At 34.9% G+C, this 23,072-nt stretch overlaps 1 protein-coding gene across 1 annotated transcript in view; it reads left to right on the plus strand.

Moving 5' to 3' along the window:
• Nucleotides 1–21,811, plus strand: part of LOC111058212 (ras-like protein 2) — a 34,088-nt gene extending 12,277 nt beyond the window's left edge. The window contains exons 2-4 of the mRNA XM_039433098.1: nt 17,073–17,160; nt 19,204–19,415; nt 21,269–21,811. Of these exons, the coding sequence (XP_039289032.1) occupies nt 17,073–17,160; nt 19,204–19,415; nt 21,269–21,463 (495 nt within the window). The 3' untranslated portion in view covers nt 21,464–21,811. The remainder of the gene's footprint in view (nt 1–17,072; nt 17,161–19,203; nt 19,416–21,268) is intronic.
• Nucleotides 21,812–23,072: the final 1,261 nt, after the last annotated feature.

Genomic DNA, 23,072 nt, shown 5'->3' on the forward strand with positions numbered 1-23,072 from the left:
ATCCATTTGATGTTAAATGATGAAGGCTTCATCGATTATCTTCTAAGGTCAATATTAAACATCTCAGTGGTGGATAATAGGAAGGAAGCCGATGAGAAACGAATAGATTACAGTTTTAGGTGGGTTCCGAACTTCCAAAAATATAACATATTGAGTGTACAATACTCATTGTACAACCGAATAATTGAGAAGTGATTAAGAAACTCACCTTGTGATCAACTCACCAAGAAGGGTACCTAGCAACCAAAAACCTTACCAAGAAGGATACCTAACAACCGAAAACCTTACCAAGAAGGATACCTAACAACCGAAAACCTTACTAAGAAGGATACCTAACAATTGAAAACTTTACCAAGAAGGATACCTAACAACCGAAAACCTTACAAGAAGGATACCTAACAACCGAAAACTTTAACAAGAAGGATACCTAACAACCGAAAACTTTACCAAGAAGGATCCCTAACAACCGAATACCTTACCAAGAAGGATCCCTAACAACCGAAAACTTTACCAAGAAGGATCCCTAACAACCGAAAACCTAGTCTTCGTTACGTTTGGCAAATAGTTTAGTGAATTTTGTTTGATTATTAATTTATATTTTTGATTATTTGATAAATGGTCTACATCAGAATTAATCCAAATTTTTATTCAAAATCAAGTTCTGAATTTTTCAAGGAAGTTCGAAGAGATTATTAACCACTTACAAGTAGAGTCTATATATTGTTTAAACATGCTTGAAATCAATTGCATGTTTACAAATGAAATCTGCCCTGTATAAGATCCATACAAACTGAACGCATTGTTTAATAGTACTGCCAAGTGATTGGCCGTAAATTATGGGACGTTTCAACACAGCTACTAACAGTCTGATCTCGGTCCCTCTCTCTTTTTTCAGAAAGTGATATCTATTTTTAGCGTTCTAGACTAGTTTTATTTTTGAAATTTATGTCATCCAGTAAACTGGTGCTGTATTCTGTACTATTAGCCTACTTATGTGTGGATTCAGAACTTAGCTTTGAATTAAGAACCATGTCGAATTTTGTGTTAAACAGAATACAGAAGTAATCTTGATGGAATGATTGGAAATTTACAGTTCGCTCGATGTGGAATGCTGCCGACTCCATCTAAAATGAGAAAAAGTTCTTGAAGAACAAGAAGATGTGATTTTGTTCATGTGCTTCAAGGTTCCTAACCATCGGGAAGCAATGTTTAAACTCTTAAATAGTATCCTTCTAAGAATACTCTTACACAATAGCTCATGTATTTCATTTTAGAACTTTCAAAATTAGAAATATCACAAAAATAATTGGACAGTGTATGTTGAACAAGAATGCTCATTCAAATGAAATTCTATTTGAGTTTTACAGCCTACTGTGTTTTCTCTTTTATGTATTTTTTCATTCTCATTCAGTCATGTTTTTCATCACCCATCATTGTTAGTTCGTAAATTGTAATCATAGAGAAACAATAGCATAAGTAGATATCCCATGGTATAGGGCGTTTATGTCGCAACTTTTACTGTTATCTCAAGCCGATTCATGTAATTCTTTCCCGTGAAGCTGTGTGACACTGGTAGTCTCTCATATTGTGCCGTTTATACACTCTCACCCCAACAAAACAGTAAAAATCGACAAGAATCAACAGTAATCGGCTTGAGATAACAGTAAAAGTTGCGACATAAACGCCCTATATGGGATATCTACTTACGCTATTGTTTCTCTATGTTGTAATGCACTTAAAACTGCAGTTCCATTCATATTTTATTGTTCATCCCTCTCCCCACTCCTTAGTCTCTGACTTGTCAATGAGAAACAATAATAGTTGAACATTACCTGATTAATTTCTTATCCATTTGATGTTAAATGATGAAGGCCTCATCGATTATCTTCTAAGGTCAATATTAAACATCTCAGTGGTGGATAATAGGAAGGAAGCCGATGAGAAACGAATAAATTACATTTTTAGGTGGATTCCGAACTTCCGAAAATATAACTGATTGAGTGTGTACGATACTCATTATACAACCGAATAATTGAGAAGTGATTAAGAAACTCACCTTGTGATCAACTCACCAAGAAGGGTACCTAACAACCAAAAACCTTACCAAGAAGGATACCTAACAACCGAAAACCTTACCAAGAAGGATACCTAACAACCGAAAACCTTACTAAGAAGGATACCTAACAATTGAAAACTTTACCAAGAAGGATACCTAACAACCGAAAACCTTACCAAGAAGGATACCTAACAACCGAAAACTTTAACAAGAAGGATACCTAACAACCGAAAACTTTACCAAGAAGGATCCCTAACAACCGAATACCTTACCAAGAAGGATCCCTAACAACCGAAAACTTTACCAAGAAGGATCCCTAACAACCGAAAACCTTACCAAGAAGGATACCTAACTACCGAAAACCTTACCAAGAAGGATATCTATCAACCGAAAACCTTACCAAGAAGGATACCTAACAACCGAAAACCTTACTAAGAAGGATCCCTAACAACCGAAAACCTTACCAAGAAGGATACCTAACAACCGAAAACTTTACCAAGAAGGATACCTAACAACCGAAAACCTTACCAAGGAGGATACCTAACAACCAAGAACCTTACCAAGGTTACTGTGTGACACTGGTAGTCTCTCATATTGTGCCGTTTATACACTCTCGCCCCAAAAAAACAGTAAAAATCGACAAGAATCAACAGTAATCGGCTTGAGATAACAGTAAAAGTTGCGCAACAACCCAAAACAACCCCAACAGTTCAACAGTAAACAACCCAAAGTTCCCCAACAACCGAAAACCTTAAAATTTCGGTTGTTTAGGTATCCAAATTTTTATTCAAAATCAAGTTCTGAATTTTTCAAGGAAGTTCAAAGAGATTATTAACCACTTACCAGAAGTCTATATTGTTCGAACATGCATGAAATTAATTGCATGTTTACAAATGAAATCTGCCCTGTATGAGATCCATACAAACTGAACGCATTGTTTAATAGTACTGCCAAGTGATTGGCCGTAAATTATGGGACGTTTCAACACAGCTAATAACAGTCTGATCTCGGTCCCTCTCTCTTTTTTCAGAAAGTGATCTCTATTTTTAGCGTTCTAGACTAGTTTTATTTTTGAACCTAATGTCATCCTAAATGTACCTAATGTCAAACCTAAACCTTAAACCGAAAATTAGGATACCTAACAACCGAAAACCTTACTAAGAAGGATACCTAACAATTGAAAACCTTACCAAGAAGGATACCTAACAACCGAAAACCTTACAAGAAGGATACCTAACAACCGAAAACCTTACCAAGGAGGATACCTAACAACCAAGAACCTTACCAAGGTTACTGTGTGACACTGGTAGTCTCTCATATTGTGCCGTTTATACACTCTCGCCCCAAAAAAACAGTAAAAATCGACAAGAATCAACAGTAATCGGCTTGAGATAACAGTAAAAGTTGCGCAACAACCCAAAACAACCCCAACAGTTCAACAGTAAACAACCCAAAGTTCCCCAACAACCGAAAACCTTACCAAGAAGGATACCTGACAACCGTCCTTTAACCAATTCAAGTGACGCTAACCTCAAGGCCAATCCGTATTATTCCAAATATTTTCTTGTACACTTGTAAAATCTACAAGGTGTCCTTTATACATCAAATAATTTCCGCTCCATAATTAGGCTAATATAATTGATTTGTTTAGTTTAAATACAGATTGACTGCTTTGTTCCAACTATGTTTCTATTCTGTAGCGATATTATTTAATTTATTTTCATTTATATATTAAGTTACACTGTATTATTTATCCAATTGCATTTGTAATGACGAGGTTGAGTGGTAGAGAAGACAACTTGAAAGTCCTAACTCCGCCTAATAAAGAACTTTTTCATTTCATTTCATTAGGCTATAGCAGCACAAACCATAAATTATTGACTACTTTTACTTGCCGTTATTCATCTTCAGTTGTACATAAACCAGATTGTACGAGCTAATTGTAACAGCCCATAAATCAAAGGCCGGCTCTGCAAGTTGAATTTCAAAGCAGCTACTGTAGCGCGTTCCCAAGTCACAACTTCTCAAGTTCAAGTTTCAAGAGAGAAGCATCAAGTAGTTTGTGTTGGCTGTCTATTTTGAGGCGATCACCCTTCACCTACTTGGCTAAGTCCTGCTGTTGCTTCTCTGCGCAGTCTGCACTGCGCAACCCTACTTCACAGTAGGCCTCACTGTTTATGCGTGATCACATTGATAAACACACTCAAAGTAATTTGTTTTGGGCAGTAATTATCTTGATGGACGTAATCACTAAATCCACTTGAATTAGATTACTCATTTTTTTCTAAAAACGTTTTTCTTCAGGGCTACTTAATGTTTAATCTTTTAGTTTTTTTATTTTATATTGAAAAGTTTTTAAAAAAATACTGTTGTATTATTTTTAAACTCATGTTTATTGTAATGTTTAGAGCTTTTAGGGTCTATTTTGTACGATTTTTGAGGACTTTATCAACTGAGTAAGTTATCTATAGTGATTATTGAAGATGGGATCTGTGTTGAAGAGATTGGTTATATAGGGTTTGGCAGTCTAGCAGCCATGCTACAAAACGTGCTTGGTTGAACATTTACTGAAGAATCGATTCTGAAGAGCTCCACTAGAAACAAGCTTCAAGTAATCTGACACGACTGTTGTTATTTGTAATGATGAATATTTGTACAGGCTTGAGTGATGAGCTAGAATATGTAGTTAGTGATTGATTAGAGATCCACCTCATATTCAAATTCAAAATTCAAATTCAAATTTATTGATTCTCAAAAAATATATATAACACTTTCAAGATAAAATATATATATATATATAAGAATCTACGCCTGCAAAGAAACCCTGTACGCAGGTGTGAGTTGCAATATGAATGTTTTTCAAAAATATTTAACAAAAATGATCCAAAACAAATTTCTTGAAAAAAATACAGAATAAAAAACTAGTACTTAATAATAAAGAGGATACTAAAAATAAAGGAACGGAAGGAGAAAGACATATTATAGAAGACCAGCTCTAGATATGCTCCATGATTATTGCTCAGAGCTCAAACGTATCTCAAGCAATTTAATTCGAGTTCAATGTTCAATTACTTGGATTCCTGTAAAACAGTGTTAGTGCCGTTTGCACTAAAGCCGGTTAAATTTTAACCGTGACTAATTTCACGAGAACCAATCAGAGAAGGCCTTTCTTATGAGGCGGCTTCTCTGATTGGTTCTCGTGGAATCGATCACGGTTAAAATTTAACCGGCTTTTGTGCAACCAGCACTTGGACTATAATGTTGTTATTTACGCTGAAGTTACACTAAAATACGAATCCTTTTAACTGGCTTTGTAATAAAAGAATATTGAAAATCTACTAGTCTGTGTAATAGTCGATTTAGATTATTATTAACTGACTACATTTTCATCACCTTTCTCTCAATAGATTATAGCTCAAAAATAATTGGAATCTGAATTATTATTTAATTTTTAAGTAAAGTTTGAGATTTTCGTTTAGATTTACTCACGCATAAGATTTACGTTTTTTATTTGACTCTTTCCGTCTGGCTAACTTTCAGTTGGGATGCGTCACCTGAACGAAATTCGCTTTTGACCTTGTTGAGTTGATTCATCGATGTATTTTTGTTTTGATTCCACATATAAAATATAGAACATCAGTGATCACTCTGAAGAGCATTATTTCGTATTGATGAAAACCAACTGTCCCATTCATAAATCATCTATTTTTATCACTTATTAATGATGGTAGAATGGATAGAGTGGTAGGGGCTGATAATTAATGCAAAGCAACGTAACTAGCTGAAGAGTGTGAAGGGATTGATTGATTGATTGATTGATTGAGTACTTTATTTATGTAGATTATAAGATAAGATTTTATATCTACTTTAAATCTATAAGATTTTATAGTACTTTATTTATATATGGGATAAGACCAAAGAAGTGAGAATAAGAGACAGACCCGTAAAGAGAAATAATTGTGAATGAAATGAAAAGCTAGAAAGCCAGAATAAAAGGAATGTGAATTAAAAACTCAGGTGTGAGAAGAAGAAAGGATCGATGGGGTAGGATTGATTGATTGATTGAGTACTTTATTCATGTAGATTACAACAATATATACTGGCTTATACACTTATATACAATAGCTTACAATACAGCAAAATTATAGATGAATTTACATAATATAGACTAAGAAAATTATTATTGAACTGTATATGATATGAAAAAAGCAATTTGTGATAACTATAGATAATATTGTTATGCATCTACATAAATTGGCGGAGCTTTGGACATATCAATGTCCATTGTTCGGAAAGAATATTCAAAATATCCTTCCCACTAACTCTCTACCAAAACTACTAGGAGAGAGTCCGTGAAAGAGAGAAACGAGAAATAATGTGATAGTAGAGAGCTGATAGAAGAATCTAAAAATATGTGATTTTAGAGAAAGATTGTTAGAAAGAGAAGTACAAATTTATTAAAGTTACCTAAAGGAGAGAAATACGAAATAAACTTAGGGATAAGGGAAAGATTCAAAAAGGGGAATATTGAATGAAGAAGACGGAAATGGAATTGTTTGATCAGAATAGAGTCGATATATAAAAAGGGGAAATAAGACTTTTGAACATAATTTGTCATGTTACAAATGAAGAGGTTCTGAGGAGAATGGGTAAGAAACTGCAACTCATTGGTGAAATCAAGGAGCGCAAATTAAGGTACCTGGGTCACATAATGAGAGGTCACAAGTATGGAATATTGCACCTCATTATGCAAGGCAAAATAACAGGTAGGAGGTCAGTGGGGCGAAGAAGGATATCTTGGTTGTGCAATTTAAGGGATTGGTTCAAGTGCACCTCAAATGAACTTTTCAAGTCAGCTGTAAGCAGGGTGAAAATTGCCATCATGATAGCCAACCTCCGCCATGGAGACGGCACATGAAGAAGAAGATAATTTGTTATTATATTAGCGGTACAAGAGAAAGCTTATAAGAAAGTAGTATAGAGAAGCGAGAAAACAAGTGAAGATAAGTTGAAAAGTATGTGATGGGAATGAGAGGGTAGCCAAATTTATTTGGTAAGGTGTAGTGATAATTTTCTATACACCCCCTAGTATTTTTTTTCACCTGTTTACGTGCATGTAAGTTTATATTTACGTGCACTTCCAGCGGACCACAAGGGAATCTTGTGTGCTGATTGCTAGTTGCTGGATGGTTATTTCTCGTGACTTCGTGTTTCCTGTTTTTTTAGTGAAATATTATATTACTATTGTTTATTTTTGTAGTTATGTGATCTATTTTAAATTATTTTGTAAACTGTTACTTGAAGAAAATAAAATTCAGTTTGATTTATATTTCAAAGACAACCAGAATACAGAAACGTACGTGAAAATAATGCAAGTTATAACAGTTGGAGAAGAACGAATGAATGATAGAGAGAGAGAGAGAGAGAGAGAGAGAGAGAGAGAGAGAGAGAGAGAGAGAGAGAGAGAGATTAGATTAGATTTCTTTATTTATGTAAGTTACAATATTTACTGGCTTATACACTAATTTACATTAAATGACGATAATGCTAGCTATTCAACAAATTTCACAAAGTATAAATAATTAATCAATGAGAATAAATATAGAAATGCAATTATAATAACGCTAATATAATAAAGTGATTCAACAAATAATTGTCGATTCTTTTAGAAGGATATAAAATATACTTCCCATTAACACATATAGATAGAGAGAGAGAGAGAAAAAAATAGAAAACAGTGATGTAGAAATAAATAGAGAGTGGAAAGAGAATATGAGTGTGATTGGTGGGTGGGGTAGGGCAGGGCATGGTAGGGTGTGTTTACGTGTGATTGAAGGGTCAAGGTGTCATCTGACTATTATTAGAACTTCACACTCTATGTCGTCAGCTTATAACTGAAAGTGATGTCACCTTTTCCAACTCAATTTCAAGATTCACCTTTTATTTAATTTCCCAATTCTCTACCATTTTGAATTAACTAAATTTTTAAAATGTTTCCTTCTGTCCTATCATTTTGATAATGAGATCAGTCTAGTAGAAAATGTTGTTATGTTGGAACAAATGATGTACTAGTGTTGATGGACTTGTATCAAGCAGCTTGTAGAATGAATTTATTTTTCTTCTCCCAATTCCTTTCGTAAAAGAATACGATTATTGGATAAAGAAAGTGGAAATAAGTGTCATAAAGATGGGACAATTTTTGAAATCAGATTGATTTGACTTGAATATTTTCAGGATTTGACAGTTTTTCGTCATTATCATGTCACAACGTGAATTAATTTTCACCATTCAATTAGTCTGCTAAATTTTCTATGAATTTCTTTTTCTTCTTCTTTAGTGAAAAGATACGATTATTGGATCAAGCAAGTAGAAATAACTGTCATAAAGCTGTGAACATTTCTGAAATCAGATAGACTCCTCAGATAAGCTTTCGAGGATTTTAAAGTTTTTTGTCATTATCATGCCATTGAATTAGTCTGCTATAATTTTCGTCATTATCATGCTTTTACGTGTACTAATTATATTCTCTCCATTGAATTACTGTGCTTCAATTTTCTCCGGTTATACATTTTCTATTTACACAACTGGAAGATATTTAGAATGATTCTTTGATTTTTCAAAAGAAAGTTTAATCATTAGATAACATAGAGACGTGTAGATCTCATTAAACCTGTTAAAAAATGTCAATGCTTTTGAACCGTGAAAATTGAGTACAGAGTACATTAAATTTATCTCACTTCATTTTTTCAAGTTTTGAATTCGAAAATGTGTAGAAGTGATACCATTTAGACACCTTCTATTAATTCATTAAAATGATTGGAGAAGGCCAACAGGCACAACCCAAAACTGTTCCTTCCTAGATTTTTTTATACACTAGTACAAAAAGTAGGTTATGTTCCATACACTTTTGAATTTGAGTCCAATTTTCAGTCCAAACATTTGAAAACAGAAAATTTTTAATTATTTAGATTGTTTAAATATCAAAATAACTCTCACTAATCACTTGAAACTGTAAATTTATAATATAGCCTATAAGTAAATAAATTTATCACCATAAATGAAGTGATATTCAAATCAGTCTTACTACTGAGAACTTCAAAAGAAGAATAATTGAATGTACAATTTACACCTCTAAACGTTTGAGAATATTACTGATATTTGACATTTATCATAACGTATTTGATTTGCTTCCCTATAAATTGCAAGTGAACTCAATAATTTGACCGTCACATCTGTGCGTGTGGCTTTCTAATACTTATAAGGACATTAACCTTGGTCCTTCAACCTTGTGCTGCCTTGAAGCCGCGCCAGATGTAAATAAAGTTTGGTCGGTTCTATTTCAAAGGAAACATCGTATGAATTAATATTCTGATGTGATAAAAGTCATCATGGCAATTGGAAATCAATCATTATCAACCTTAAATCAAAATACTTTTTTCAAAACTAATGACTGACAATGCATGTATCCTTAAAACTAGGACAATTTTAATGCGATTTCTGCCAAAACAAAGGTTACCGTTTCATAGATGAACGTGATATTGTTATCATTTCTTTTTAGTAAGAAATAAAGTAAACCTATAATGAAAGTGAGTAAAGTAAGTTATAAATAAGTATCTCACGAATATTTTTAAAATGAGAAATAAAATCAGGGTTCTATTTTACATTACACAATGTCCTTTCGAAATCATACCTCATCTATAATATAACTAGTACTTCTGTGAACAGTAGACCTCACGCAGTATTCTCATCCACAAGTACCTGATTGAAACTATAGACCTTATGGAAATACAGCAATAGACTGGCTTCTCCACACATCTGTGTAATCACTTGTCAGCTGATTTATGATGAATAATTCTATAGTCTGATTTTTACTTTCCTTGCCCTATTACCATAGGTAAGGAAAGTATTGCTTTCCGAAAAAAATTAAGGTACCCCAATTTCTAAATTTCTATACGTTTCAAGGTCCCCTGAGTCCAAAAAAGTGGTTTTTGGGTATTGGTCTGTATGTGTGTGTGTGTGTGTGTGTGTATGAGTGTATGTGCGTCTGTGTACACGATATCTCATCTCCCAATTAACGGAATGACTTGAAATTTGGAACTTAAGGTCCTTACGATATAAGTATCCGACACGAACAATTTCGATCTGATGCAATTCAAAATGGCGGCTAAAATGGCGGAAATGTTGTCAAAAACAGGGTTTTTTGCAATTTTCTCGAAAACGGCTCCAACGATTTTGATCAAATTCATACCTAAAATAGTCATCGATAAGCTCTATCAACTGACACAAGTCCCATATCTGTAAAAATTTCAGGAGCTTCGCCCCATCAATGCAGATAGATTCCCAATTATCAGGCTTCAGATACAATTGAAACGGAAAAAATCAAGTGGAGTAGATTGAGCATGAAAATCTCTACAATTAATGTTCAGTAACATTTTCACCTAAAATTAAAAATAAGCTTTAAATTCGAGAAAATGTGATTATTCAATTGCAAATTATTGTTGATTCTATTAAATCATTCACTATGAAGAGATAGCAGACCTCATGTGTGTCTCCAGCGTTATTGCCCTGTCACCAGCTGGCTCAAATCTTTGAATAGTAGACTTGAGATGCGCGGGAATACTAGCGTCAGGTGATCAATTTTCATAACGGCAAGGAAAGTTGTGTGAGTGCGCCACACCAGATTTTTACTCTAATATTGGTGTATGAAGGAGGCTCCTTTTTCCTTTTATATTGTCCTTGAAATGCAAATTTTCCAAAAACCTTGTATATACGTCGACGCGCAATTAAAGAACATACCTGTCAAATTTCATGAAAATCTATTACCGCGTTTCGCCGTAAATGCGCAACATATAAACATTTAAACATTAAGAGAAATGCCAAACCGTCGACTTGAATCTTAGACCTCACTTCGCTCGGTCAATAAAGAGTGGAGTTGGATTATACACGTACGATATAGGAAATTCACGAATAACGCATCATCACGTCTGAACTACTGACGGGACTGAGGCACACACCAGTTAGTCAAGTCAAGACAAGACAAGACACGTTTAGTCACAATACTTCACATAGCTGCTTGTGACGCAACTCACACTGATTAGTTATTGCAATTAGACATGTCTTCATGAGTAACTATGTGAAGTATTGTGACTATACGTGTCTTGACTTGTCTTGTCTTGACTAACCGGTGTACGCCCAGCCTAAGGCTAGGCACACACCAGTTAGTCAAGACAAGTCAAGACACGTTTAGTCACAATACTTCACATAGTTACTCATGAAGACATGTCTAATTGCAATGACTAATCAGTGTGAGTTGCGTCACAAGCAGCTATGTGAAGTATTGTGACTAAACGTGTCTTGTCTTGTCTTGACTTGACTAACTGGTGTGTGCCTAGCCTAAGAAAGACTACATCTGGACTGGACTGGTTGTCGCCAAGTAAATTCTATTTACAGTTCTATTTACAACAGTTTTATTTATAATTTTAGTTCTCATTCAATGCTTCAGGTGATGTCTCTCCAGTTTTATTCTGGACTAGCAGGTAACCCGTGCTCCGCAAGGATCTATTTTAAAACTTGACGTAATGAAATCTTGGAGAATTGAAAATAATCCTGTAACCATCCTCGGTTAATTAAGAATCTGTATGCAAAATTTCAAGTTAATCAGTCCAGTAATTCAGACGTGATGATGCTTCAAACCTAATTTTCCTATCCCGTACGTGTATAAGCCAGTTCTTTCCTTTATTATAGTATAGATGACAATACAGAATTTGTATGTCTTCAAGTGTGAGAATCTTCAAGTAGGAGTAGAACATTGGTAGTGTGTGGGCCACGTGTTGTGTTTGACAAGTGACGGCTCAGTGCTCACTGAATAAATAAGTTGATTGTGAGATGAGGCATGTACGCAAACACTTATCTTTCGATTGCCCTTTCTTCTTTGCTTGTTCCCTTCATTCTTGTATTTTCTTCATCTACTCCTCCTTCTTCCTCTTCCCCGTCTTCTCCTACTTTACCATAACGTCCAACCTCACACTACTTTCTACTTATTTTTCCTCTTTACCTCCTCCTACCACTGATTTTATTCTGTCGTATTTCTCCACCATCAAACTTCATCAAATTGTTTCTTTAACATCCCCTTCATCTCCTTTTCCTCATCTTCTTCTTCTTCCTCCATCTGTATCCCACCTCTACTGACTCAATTGTTTTAGATTTCTCTCCTTTCTTTAATCTTTTTTCTACACTTCCTGCATCTTATTTTTATCGCCTGCTTTTCTTTTTCTCTTCCTCTTTTTGTTTTATTTCGTCTGCCGATCGTATAATTTCTCTCCTTTTTTTGTTTTTCTTTCTCCTCTTCTTTTTGCTCAAACTATTTTTCTTATTCCTATAATCTTGTATTTACTTCGTGCGTGCTTTTTTCTCCTCTTTTTGTATTGTAATTTCCCTTCTATGAAAATAATCTTCTTCACATTCCGTTATCTCGTCTTCTTCTACTCCTTCTAACTTCTCTTCGTTGTCATCCTACTTTCCTTTTCTCCTCTTTCTTCAACTCCTCCTCATCCTCTTCTCCCTTCTCCTCCTTTCCCTCCTCTAAATTCTCCTCTCCCTCCACCACCTCCTCCTTTTCCACCTCCTTCTCTTCAATTTTCTGTTCCACTTTCACCTCATCCCTTATCCTCCTCACTCTCGTTACTCCCTCACTTCTTCTTGCTCCTCTCTCTCTCTTTATACCCTTCTCCCTCATTCTTTCCCCCCTTCTTCTCTTCTCCACCTCTTCATACTCCATCTCCTTCTTATAGACTAGTTTCAAAATGAGGAGTATTATTATTCAATTATATACATTTCTTCAAGAAATACAAGAGATGTATACAATTGAAGAATAATGCTCCTTATTCCTCAATTATTGTATACATTTCTTATTCATTGTATGTCTATGTTTTGAGAATATTTTTTTACATTCCTTTTCATTTCACCACCTTCCTTCCTCTTCATTTCACCATCCTCCTATTCCATCTTCTTTTCCATCTGCCTAACTGTAATGTAATGATATTTGTGTGTTGCCACTTGTTCGTCAATGATGGCGGTGCGATGCGTGGGCAGAGAATGCAAGCGCTGTGCCCAGAGCTCCTTTTCTGGTCGGTAGGTCGGTCCTGGATCTGTGACGAAACAGCTGTGACGTCACACCTCCCGACCGCGCACACACACCCACACGCAGCGCAAGTTTACTTTGGCTAAAAGGAAATTGTCATCTTGTCGGCTAATAGTCAATAGGATACAAAACATCGTCCAATATTCAGTGCGAAACAACAGTTTCACCACATCCACGGCTCTCTTGTGAAAATCCTTTCTGGAATTTTTGTCAAATTCTTGCAAAACTTGGATGAAGTTTGTAAATATGTACAACTGAATTAGAGCTGATGGGAGAAATTGATAGAGAAGAAAAAGGTCCAATAATCAGTCTGAATAGGAAAGAGTTTTACAAGGATTTCAATAGAAATCTGGCAAGAAATTATTGTAAATATTTGACCTAGTTTGCTTTCTATAAAGATAGATAAATATAAGACTGACAGGTTACATCTACTTCAATTCTGTCAAGCAATCGGAAAATGATTGACCTTGTATTTCTATAGTTACAAATCAAATACCGGCTAGTTACATCTACAAGTCATCATAGACCAATAGTCTAGTCTTCTAGTATCTTATCCAATGAACGGTAAGAAGACGACCAAGGACAATGGATCCATTATTATGGATATGAATCATAATAGTATTTGTGCAATTTTATGTTGACTTCTTTCATTGACGGAGTGAAGTGAGGTCTAAGATTCAAGTCGACGGTTTTGCATTTCTCTTTATGTTTATATTCATGTTCCGCATTTACGGCGAAACGCGGCAATAGATTTTCATGAAATTTGACAGGTATGCTCCTTTTTGAATATCACGTCGACTTATATTTAAGGTTTTTGAAATTTTAAAGATAAGACAAAAGGAAAAGGAGTCTCCTTCGAACGCCAATATTCGACCTCTCTATGTTTTGAACTAAGGCTGACCTTTTGCCAGTATGTCTTGAAGGAGATTATAGCTTTTGATGTCAGCATTTTTGATACACCAACCCCAACAGCCATTAGCAGTTTCCACACCGATATCTCGCCGACACGACATACAGACAGGATTTACTCTGATGGACAGTATAAGAGGAGGCTGTGGTTTATAACTGCGCGAGGTCTACTGTTCACCGAACTACTAGTATTTCGTGTATCAAATAGTATTCCTGAAGTCAATTATATCAAATCATATATAATATGTCAATTATATAGAATCAATCATAAATGCAAGGATATCTGTCATGTTTTTTCAGATTTCAAATTAAATAACCTAACAAAGTATTATAAAGCGGTTCCCAGACATCCAATATAACTGTATAATATCAGATTCTACAACACAAGCCACACAACTAGAATAAACACGGTACATACACTGTGACCTGATGCTATAAGTAGGTTCTATATTTCACAGTAATAATGACCGTCTAGGGCCGCTTAAATCTTATTTATCCAGCTAATAAACTTATTCAAATCCAATAACTATATGCAGTTAAAGATATGTCTCAAACTGGGTTCAACTAATAAGTAGCTAATTATCTTGTATCATCAACTGCAATAGAATACGTACTATCCTGATATTGCATATCTCGTAATATCCTCTTTGTCAGAATCTCCATCCTTGTCTGTTGTGGTCGTGAGGCTGGGGGAGAGGGAGATGGAGATAGACGTCAGGTGCAGTCATTGTCATGTTATCAGTGGCTGCCTCGGCCTCCTCAAATCTACATTATTCAGCTGAGGCGGAAACATAAGCGGTGACGTCACTACCTATAACACAGCCCTGATGAAATTTCATCGGCTATGAACCACCATATCCACAGGCTATGATAGCTTTGCACTGATAAATGTCTATCAAAGTGAGACCCAACTGCGATACTGTGATCTATATAGATATAGGTTGTTTGTTTAAGTGTAGACTCTATGTAAACTACTAGACTCTAAACTTATTAGTTATAAAGTCTAGACTTATGGCTAAATAGCTTTGTATACATGTCATATTTCGAGACACAGTGATTGTAAATGGATTGAAATTTTGTAGATAGTACTCTTATCAACAATATAGTACATCTTAATAATATATGATGATAGTAAATCATAATATCAACAACAAATTCGGAGAGTATCATGAGAATCAAGAAAGAAAAAAAAGGGTTAAATGACGTTATATACAATCGATAAAAAAACTTGCTTATTTTCAAGTACTCGCGAGGCAGTAATTTTATTAATTTGACGGCGCTGAATCCGAATCTGAAATCACAATTTCTCTATCTCCATTTTTACGCGATTTAGGTTTTGGTGGATAGGCAAAAGACGGACGGGTTGATGGAAAAAGATTCCCGGCCGATACATTTTAAGTTTGACGACTTAAGCTTGAAGACCCATCCGTTTTACCGTCCAGACGCAACGACTTACATGCTCCGACTTTTGCTTGAGCAAAAGATTGAAGCTAAACATGAGCGTCTGGACGGACCTTAATAAGTTTATGGCTAATAACTTATTAGTTATTAATACGTTCATGGCTAATAACTTATTAGTTATAAGTCTAGACTTATGGCTAATAAGTTTATGAGCATGACGATGGCCATGTATTTGTCAAAATACTCATAGCAATAAAGAATGAATGATTCATTGAAGTTTGAAGTTCAAAAGTAAGCTCTTGTTTGTACATTATTAACTGTAATAAAAATATCATCCAAGTACTTTTAGAATAAATTTGGGCTTTTGGTTAATAAGTTTGAAATTCAATAGTAGGCTCTTGTTTGTGCATTATTTACTGTAATAAAAATTATCTAGGTATTTAGGCCTAGTTAATAAGTTTTGAAGTTCAAAAGTTGACTCTTTTTTTAATAGTATTGTTATAAATCCAGACGTAGATTGATTAAGTTCAGACATATAGAAAAGATAGCATAAGTGTGCTATATTTTCTTTATGGTTTAGACTTCTGATTAATAAGTTCGGAAACTTACTGTTGATTGTAGATCATGGTGATATTTATATCAATTGCTTCACGATTCAAAATTCGCTCTCAACTAAATACTCTTGCCATTTAGATAGACTTGGTACTTGCATCGCCATTACTACGAGTATATTGTAGAATGTAGAGAGATCTCTACATAGGAAATAGAGACTATTCTATGCTTCTATCGTAAAAACTCTGGATAGGATGGGAATGAGCCGAAATCAGTACGAATCTTTTCAATGTGCGCCTTTCTAACTGCATTGCAGTAGTGAAATGTAAATTTTGAAACGTTTTTTGAAGTGCATTAACGCGTTCGTAAAAACGATTACTTTTATTTTGGCGTTATATTATTGCTACATTCAAAAGCTTTACGAACTAGAACATTTGTTTGTATGTGCCGATTTGTGTCTCATATTTTGTACCATCCAGCTTATTCTATCTTATGTATTGAATAATATTTTTCATGTATATGAATTCTCTGTCGATAAATTTTGTGTAATCATCTCTCGCTCAAATTACTTTACATGAGGAGCACATTGTTAAAATGTATTATTCCAATAAAATTGTTTTAAATTTGGGAGAGGAATATTGAATGGTTCGCCTGCTTTTCCTTTTCCAATATAATTTTAATATCAATGATTTTGTAGAATAGATTGGATAAATGGAATGACTATTCAGTATTGAGGTTTCAATATTATTTTCTATTCAATTATTTTCATTTTATATGTCAATTAGAACAAATGCCTTTCATTCGTTGGTTTTTCATAACTTCTACCACAATTTTTTAATAAATTACTTTACCGACTTGTCTCATTTTGTTTTAGAATTTTATTTATCAAATTTCATATACAGATCTAGAAATATTTCTGACAACTCTACTGTTTCCACTATTCATGATAAATTTGTGTTTGAGTTAGAAGTGAATTACATGCATTGAGCTAACATGATTACTGTTTGCTTGCAGAGTTTTTTCGTGACGGACTATGACCCAACAATTGAAGACTCGTATACAAAACAGTGCGTCATTGATGACATACCTGCCAAACTGGACAGTGAGTGCAATGTACCTTTTTGATTAGGTTATTGTTAAGTGGATTACTGTACCATGACATACTACTCTCGGTACTTCTCTCGAATCAAGCTCTTTTTCAGTCGAAACAGATATTTTTTTTAATAAGTCCACAAATATTTTCAGAAGATGACTTCAAGAAACGTTCTACTCTTTTTATACAAGATTATCACTTTTAACTACGTTAAAGTCGTACTCTACTTACATACTACTTAGCCTTCAAAATGATGTTGCACTATTTTTTTACAATCAAATAACAGCATTCGGTCTTTCATAGAAAACATAAGATGGGATGAACATTTACTCTCATGAAGTATGAAGCATACTTTGATTTCTCCTGTTTTTTGTTCTATCTTAAATACTTTTAATACTATTGCACTTCTAATTCGCTTTTGTATAATTAATTAATATCGACATGTGTTCTGTTTGGGCTTTACCTGTTGTACTCACCCATGTAACTTCGAATAAGTAAATACGCATAGGCTAAGTAAATCGTTTCTCATTATTGTTTTTTTTTCTTTAGGGCTATTTTTAATATAAATAGAACTATAAATCTGAGTACCCTTCTTAATTACTGTATGTATAAAACATGTAGTGAAAAAATAATTTAAAAGGGTACTCAGATTTATATTTTTATTTATATTTACGTTTGTCATGATTTATGTTTTGGAATAAATATATAGTTTTATGTAGTATAATTTTTAATAATTGGATTTACAATAATTTTCATTTAGAATACTTTCAACATGATTTTGTCAAAAAAAAATACAAATCAGAATGCATAACCACCATAGAAAACTATGGAAATTATTAAATACGACATTATACTGCATAATCCAAAAATCTATGAAATAGTATATTACGCTACAAGCACAGAAAGTTAGTGTTTACGGCATGAGGATAGTTCCCGGAATATGTTATCCGAATACCGTAAACACCTTTCTAAGAGAGTCGCATACGATATTATTTTCTCGCCACACTACAGGTACAGATGACGCGAAAAAGTTAGGCGGTTTCGTGGGTCTCTTGTGCCTTCCAACAGCTGATGTTGTCAAGTAGAGTTGTCATCTAGCTTGGCAATAAATAGATGCATTGCATCAGCTGTGAGTAGGTTGCACCATGTGACCCACGAAGCCGCCTAACTTTCTGGCATCAGCTACATAAGAATAATAAATTGAATAAGAATGTTTTATAAGGGGGGGGGGAACTTTGATGTCTCATATCTCAAGAACCAGACGTCGTAGGGTACTCAAAGTGGGGTGGAAATTTCCGATCTCACCCTCCTGAACACAATGCACCATATAGCACAGTTGTCCAAACACATTTTCAAAAATTTTCAAAAAGCGGCCGGAAAGGGTACTCTTCCCGGCCTTAGCCGGAAAGAAACCTGTTCTGACGTCAGACGAGAGTCGTCTGCAAACAATGTCTTTCAGATCTACGTAGGGACTGGAAAACAGCTGCTTTCTGTGCAGTGTGGCGAAAATGGAATAAATTAAGATTATCATGAAATATATGTACCCTCATAAATGGAAGCTTCATGATCATCATCCAATGCCTAGAATTCGATGTGCATGATCCTCAGAAAAAACCAAGCTTCAGTTGAAATAGGAAAATAAGTTCAATAATAAAATCAGTTGAAGGATGAAAATAATTAGAAATGATTGATAATTATTGGCAGCATAGATAAGATATAGCTATTCAGTAGATAAGAAATAATTTTCCAACAATCAGTTTCTAAGAAAATTCTTAATCAAAACTAGACTTTTTATAAGTAATCTCATTTTGACTATGTATAAATTAGAACATGTTTAGAGAATATCATCATCAACATCATTGGCTCGACAATCCAAAGCGGATATTGGCCTCCTCTAACATTTGCCTCCATTCTACTTTATATTTAGAGAATATAGTATGATAAAACTATTTGTTTTTCAAATAATAATTGTTATTCAATAAAAACTAACGCATTCAGGTACATCATTGTATTTATTGAATAAATTGATTGATTTGTAATTTGTGTTTTCAGTTCTGGACACAGCTGGACAGGAGGAGTTCAGTGCGATGAGGGAGCAGTACATGCGGTCCGGTGAAGGTTTCCTATTGGTGTTCGCCGTCACGGATCGAGCCAGTTTCGATGAAATCTACAAGTTTCATCGCCAAATTCTTAGAGTAAAAGACAGAGACGAATTTCCTATGTTAATGGTCGGGAACAAGGCTGATTTGGAGCATCAACGAGTTGTGAGTTGAATATTATCCAGAAGATTTATAATTTCAGGTATACAGTAATTGGAAAAGTGTTCCCAATAATTGGGAATACAATTATTATGATGTAGTTGAAAGTATAAATTCCGGAGGTAGAATGGTTGGCCTACACGTGAAAATTGGCTCTTTGTTGCTAAATTTTTTTTTCAAATTTTAGACCATGGATAAGTAAGTGTTGAAAAAATGGAAGACTTATAGTAGCACCAGATATTCTGAAAGTTGAAGCGAAATTAAAAATTTTGCTGAAATTTATTCATTTTCCCTCAGCTTTCCTACCATTCTTTTGGTTGAAAGAAGCCACCATGTGTCGTGAATGAATCACAAGTTTGTTAGGTTTTTCTAGAATCGGCCGATACATTCAAGCAACCAAAAACTCTCGTAATATGAATGTTCCAATTCATACATAATCCAGTTAGAAGAATCATCTAGATATTTCCTCTTGAGTGTATGATGACATTGGATATATATGCAAGTGCACGCGAGACCATACATTACCAAAAAAAGCTCGTAACAGTAACATGCATGTTTTAATTCATACATAATCCAGTTAAAAGACAAATCTCGATATTGAATCTTGAGGGTATAATCACAATGGATATATGTGCAAGTGCACGCCAGACCATACATGACCACGCATGCAGATGAGAAACTAAATCTGGAAAGAGCCAAAGAAACACTCCATTGAACGCGTGGACTAGCTGTGTGTGAGCAGCGACAGACAAGTCACAACGTGTTCTTATGGCTCTTTCAAAATTTTGTTTCTCATCTGCACCCATCCATGGTCATGCATGATCGGCACTTTTACATACGTGCCTCCAATGTGATCATACCCTCAATATTCAATATCGAGATATGCCTTTTAACTGGATTATGTATGAATTATAACGTGCATGTTACGAGCTTTTTTTGGTAATGCATGGTCTCGCGTGCACTTGCTCATACGTGCATCCAATGTGATTATACCCTAAGGTGTGATTATACCACACGTGAAAGATCAGCGCGGATGGAGGCCAACCTTCATATAAGGTCGGTCTTTACGTGTGGAGGCGCCTTTAGGGAAAACAAAATTATTAGGTACGGTTTGTCAACAACTTACATTCATATACTCGTTTTGTAGACCGATTGATGTGTGGAGTCCACCTAGTTCTTTGTTATCAAGCAAGGGATGGAGAGTCTCTCAGTTCAATCACATAGTACAGTATCCAAGTAGTAACACTTTATTGGATATTGATTTCATTTATTGACGTTATAACTAGTGTAAATGCTGGCTTATGTTTAGCTTATGATATGTTCAAATACATTTCGATTCAATTTTACCAAAAAAAGTGTATACTTTGACTGGAACCGCTGTAGGATTGACACTCGTCTAGCCTACAGTTACTAAATAGAAACAGTTTGGCCATTGACTGTCACGCTTTTGATTGGCTAGCTCGATCACGAGGTACAAATCCGCCATTAAGATTCTAAAGAAACTTCATAATCCTTCCTTATGGGGTTGCACATTTGAAGAGTATCACTCATTTTACCGATTAGAAACATATTTTGAACGTACGATGAGTTCGGTTTAACATTTTGGAAAGGTGGTCCGCTGTAGGACGATCTTAAAGAGCAGTTTCAATCAAAATATATTTATAATTTCTAATGATAATTTATGTTTTATTGATAATAAATGGTTAATTATTGATGGATAGTTTAAGGCTGTAACTGATGATCGAATTATGTGATTGAATATAATAAAAATATATATATTTGTGTTTTGACATTGCCCAATATATTCTGTAACTTCTATCTAAATAATAAAGTTGATTGATTGGTTGATGTGTATTTAGGTAGCAGTGGCGGAAGCGCAAAACCTGTCCCGCCAGCTGAAAGTGCCCTACATCGAGTGCAGTGCCAAACTGCGCATGAACGTCGACCAGTCATTCCACGAATTGGTGCGCATTGTGCGCAAATTCCAGCTGAGCGAGCGGCCGCCCATCAAGCACAACTACGCCAACAAAAAGAAGCGCTGCTGTTTGCTGTAGAACTGCTCTGCTCTCCTGTGTTGAAAGCGTCACTCAATCAAATCTCCACTACTCGCTCGCTCTCATCGCAATCTCTCAGTCATGCAGGTCAGCGAATCAGCGACTCTGGTCCGACTCTTAGAATGTAACAATAGAGAAAAGATAACATCACCTTCACGGCATCACAGAAATCATCAGGAGATGGTCCCTGGACGTAGAATACATACGGAAACTATCAACCAAACGCCTAACCAACCAATGCTTTTTACATGTCTCGAATACTAGACATGTCTCGTGACTGCGCCATCTTGTTAGAAATTAAAATCCTGGTCTTTTGATTGGCTCGTGGCAGTGAACGAGACCGATTGATCCGGATCAGTAAAGTGATCCGAACCTCCCATCTATACTATTACCTTAGACCAGTTATAGAATAGACACGCTGGGAAGTCTAGCCTCTGAAGCCAACATCTACTGCCATATCACCATATCTTGACGTCAGCATCAGATAGAAAACTTTTCTGCAGAGTTTGTTTACATTGTTTTCTATCCGATGCTGACGTCACAATATGGTGATATGGCAGTAGATGTTGGCTTCATCGACTTTCAGTATGAATATACAATGAGCCGTGTCTATTCTATAACTGGTCTAAGACTATTACAATGCTGAACTTTCTTACATGATGGCGGATTTTTGTGCCAGGATACTAGCCGAGTTTCCATTCTGTATGTATTCTGTGCCCTGAACAAGAGTTTCAAGCTCCTGGTGTAGCTACTTTAAGTTGCATCATAGAGAAAATATAGCATAAGAAAATATACCATGGTATATGGCGTTTATTTTCCAAATTTCACTGTTAACTCTAGCTGATAGTCATAGTAAAATTTTAAAGTAAATAAAAATACTAAGAAATTGTCAAAAACCACAGATTTAGGACTTACGTATAAAATTTATGACATAGATTTACAGATAAATCTGTGGTTTTTGACAATTTCTTAGTATTTTTATTTAATATGAATAATTACCACAATATCAACTTCTCAACTACACAAAAAGTGATAGTCATAGTCATTCTTTTTCGTATGTGACGCTGGTTCTTACACTCTCACCCGACCAAAACAGTAATAATAGAATGTAGTCGACAGTGATCGGCTTGAGTTGACAAAAATCTGCTTGAAATTTGGAACATAAACTACCTATACTATGGTATATCTTCTTAAGCTATATTTTCTCTTTGCTGCAACTTGAAGTACCTATAATAGGAGCTTGAAACTCTCAAGTGACCATCTCCTAATGACTTCAATTTTGTTGTGAATGTGATATTGTGGCATATACTCATATTGAGTGAAACCGACTTGATATTGTCAAAACCACCAAATTATTGGAACAATTGGGATTCCAGTTTCTGTTGTTATATGAGTTGAATGAGTTAACTAGAGAATTGCGTTTACTACAGATTGAACAACCGAAACTAGTATATAAACTGCATTAATAGGTTAGTGGTTTTGACAATATCAATTCGGTTCCCAAAACCACTAAATTATTGGAACAATTAAGATTCCAGTTTCTGTTACTATACCGTTATCAATCCCTAGTAAATGAGTTAACTAGAGATTTGCGTTTACTAGAGATTGA

This window comes from Nilaparvata lugens, chromosome 7 (assembly GCF_014356525.2).
Source record: "Nilaparvata lugens isolate BPH chromosome 7, ASM1435652v1, whole genome shotgun sequence".
NCBI lineage: Eukaryota > Metazoa > Arthropoda > Insecta > Hemiptera > Delphacidae > Nilaparvata > Nilaparvata lugens.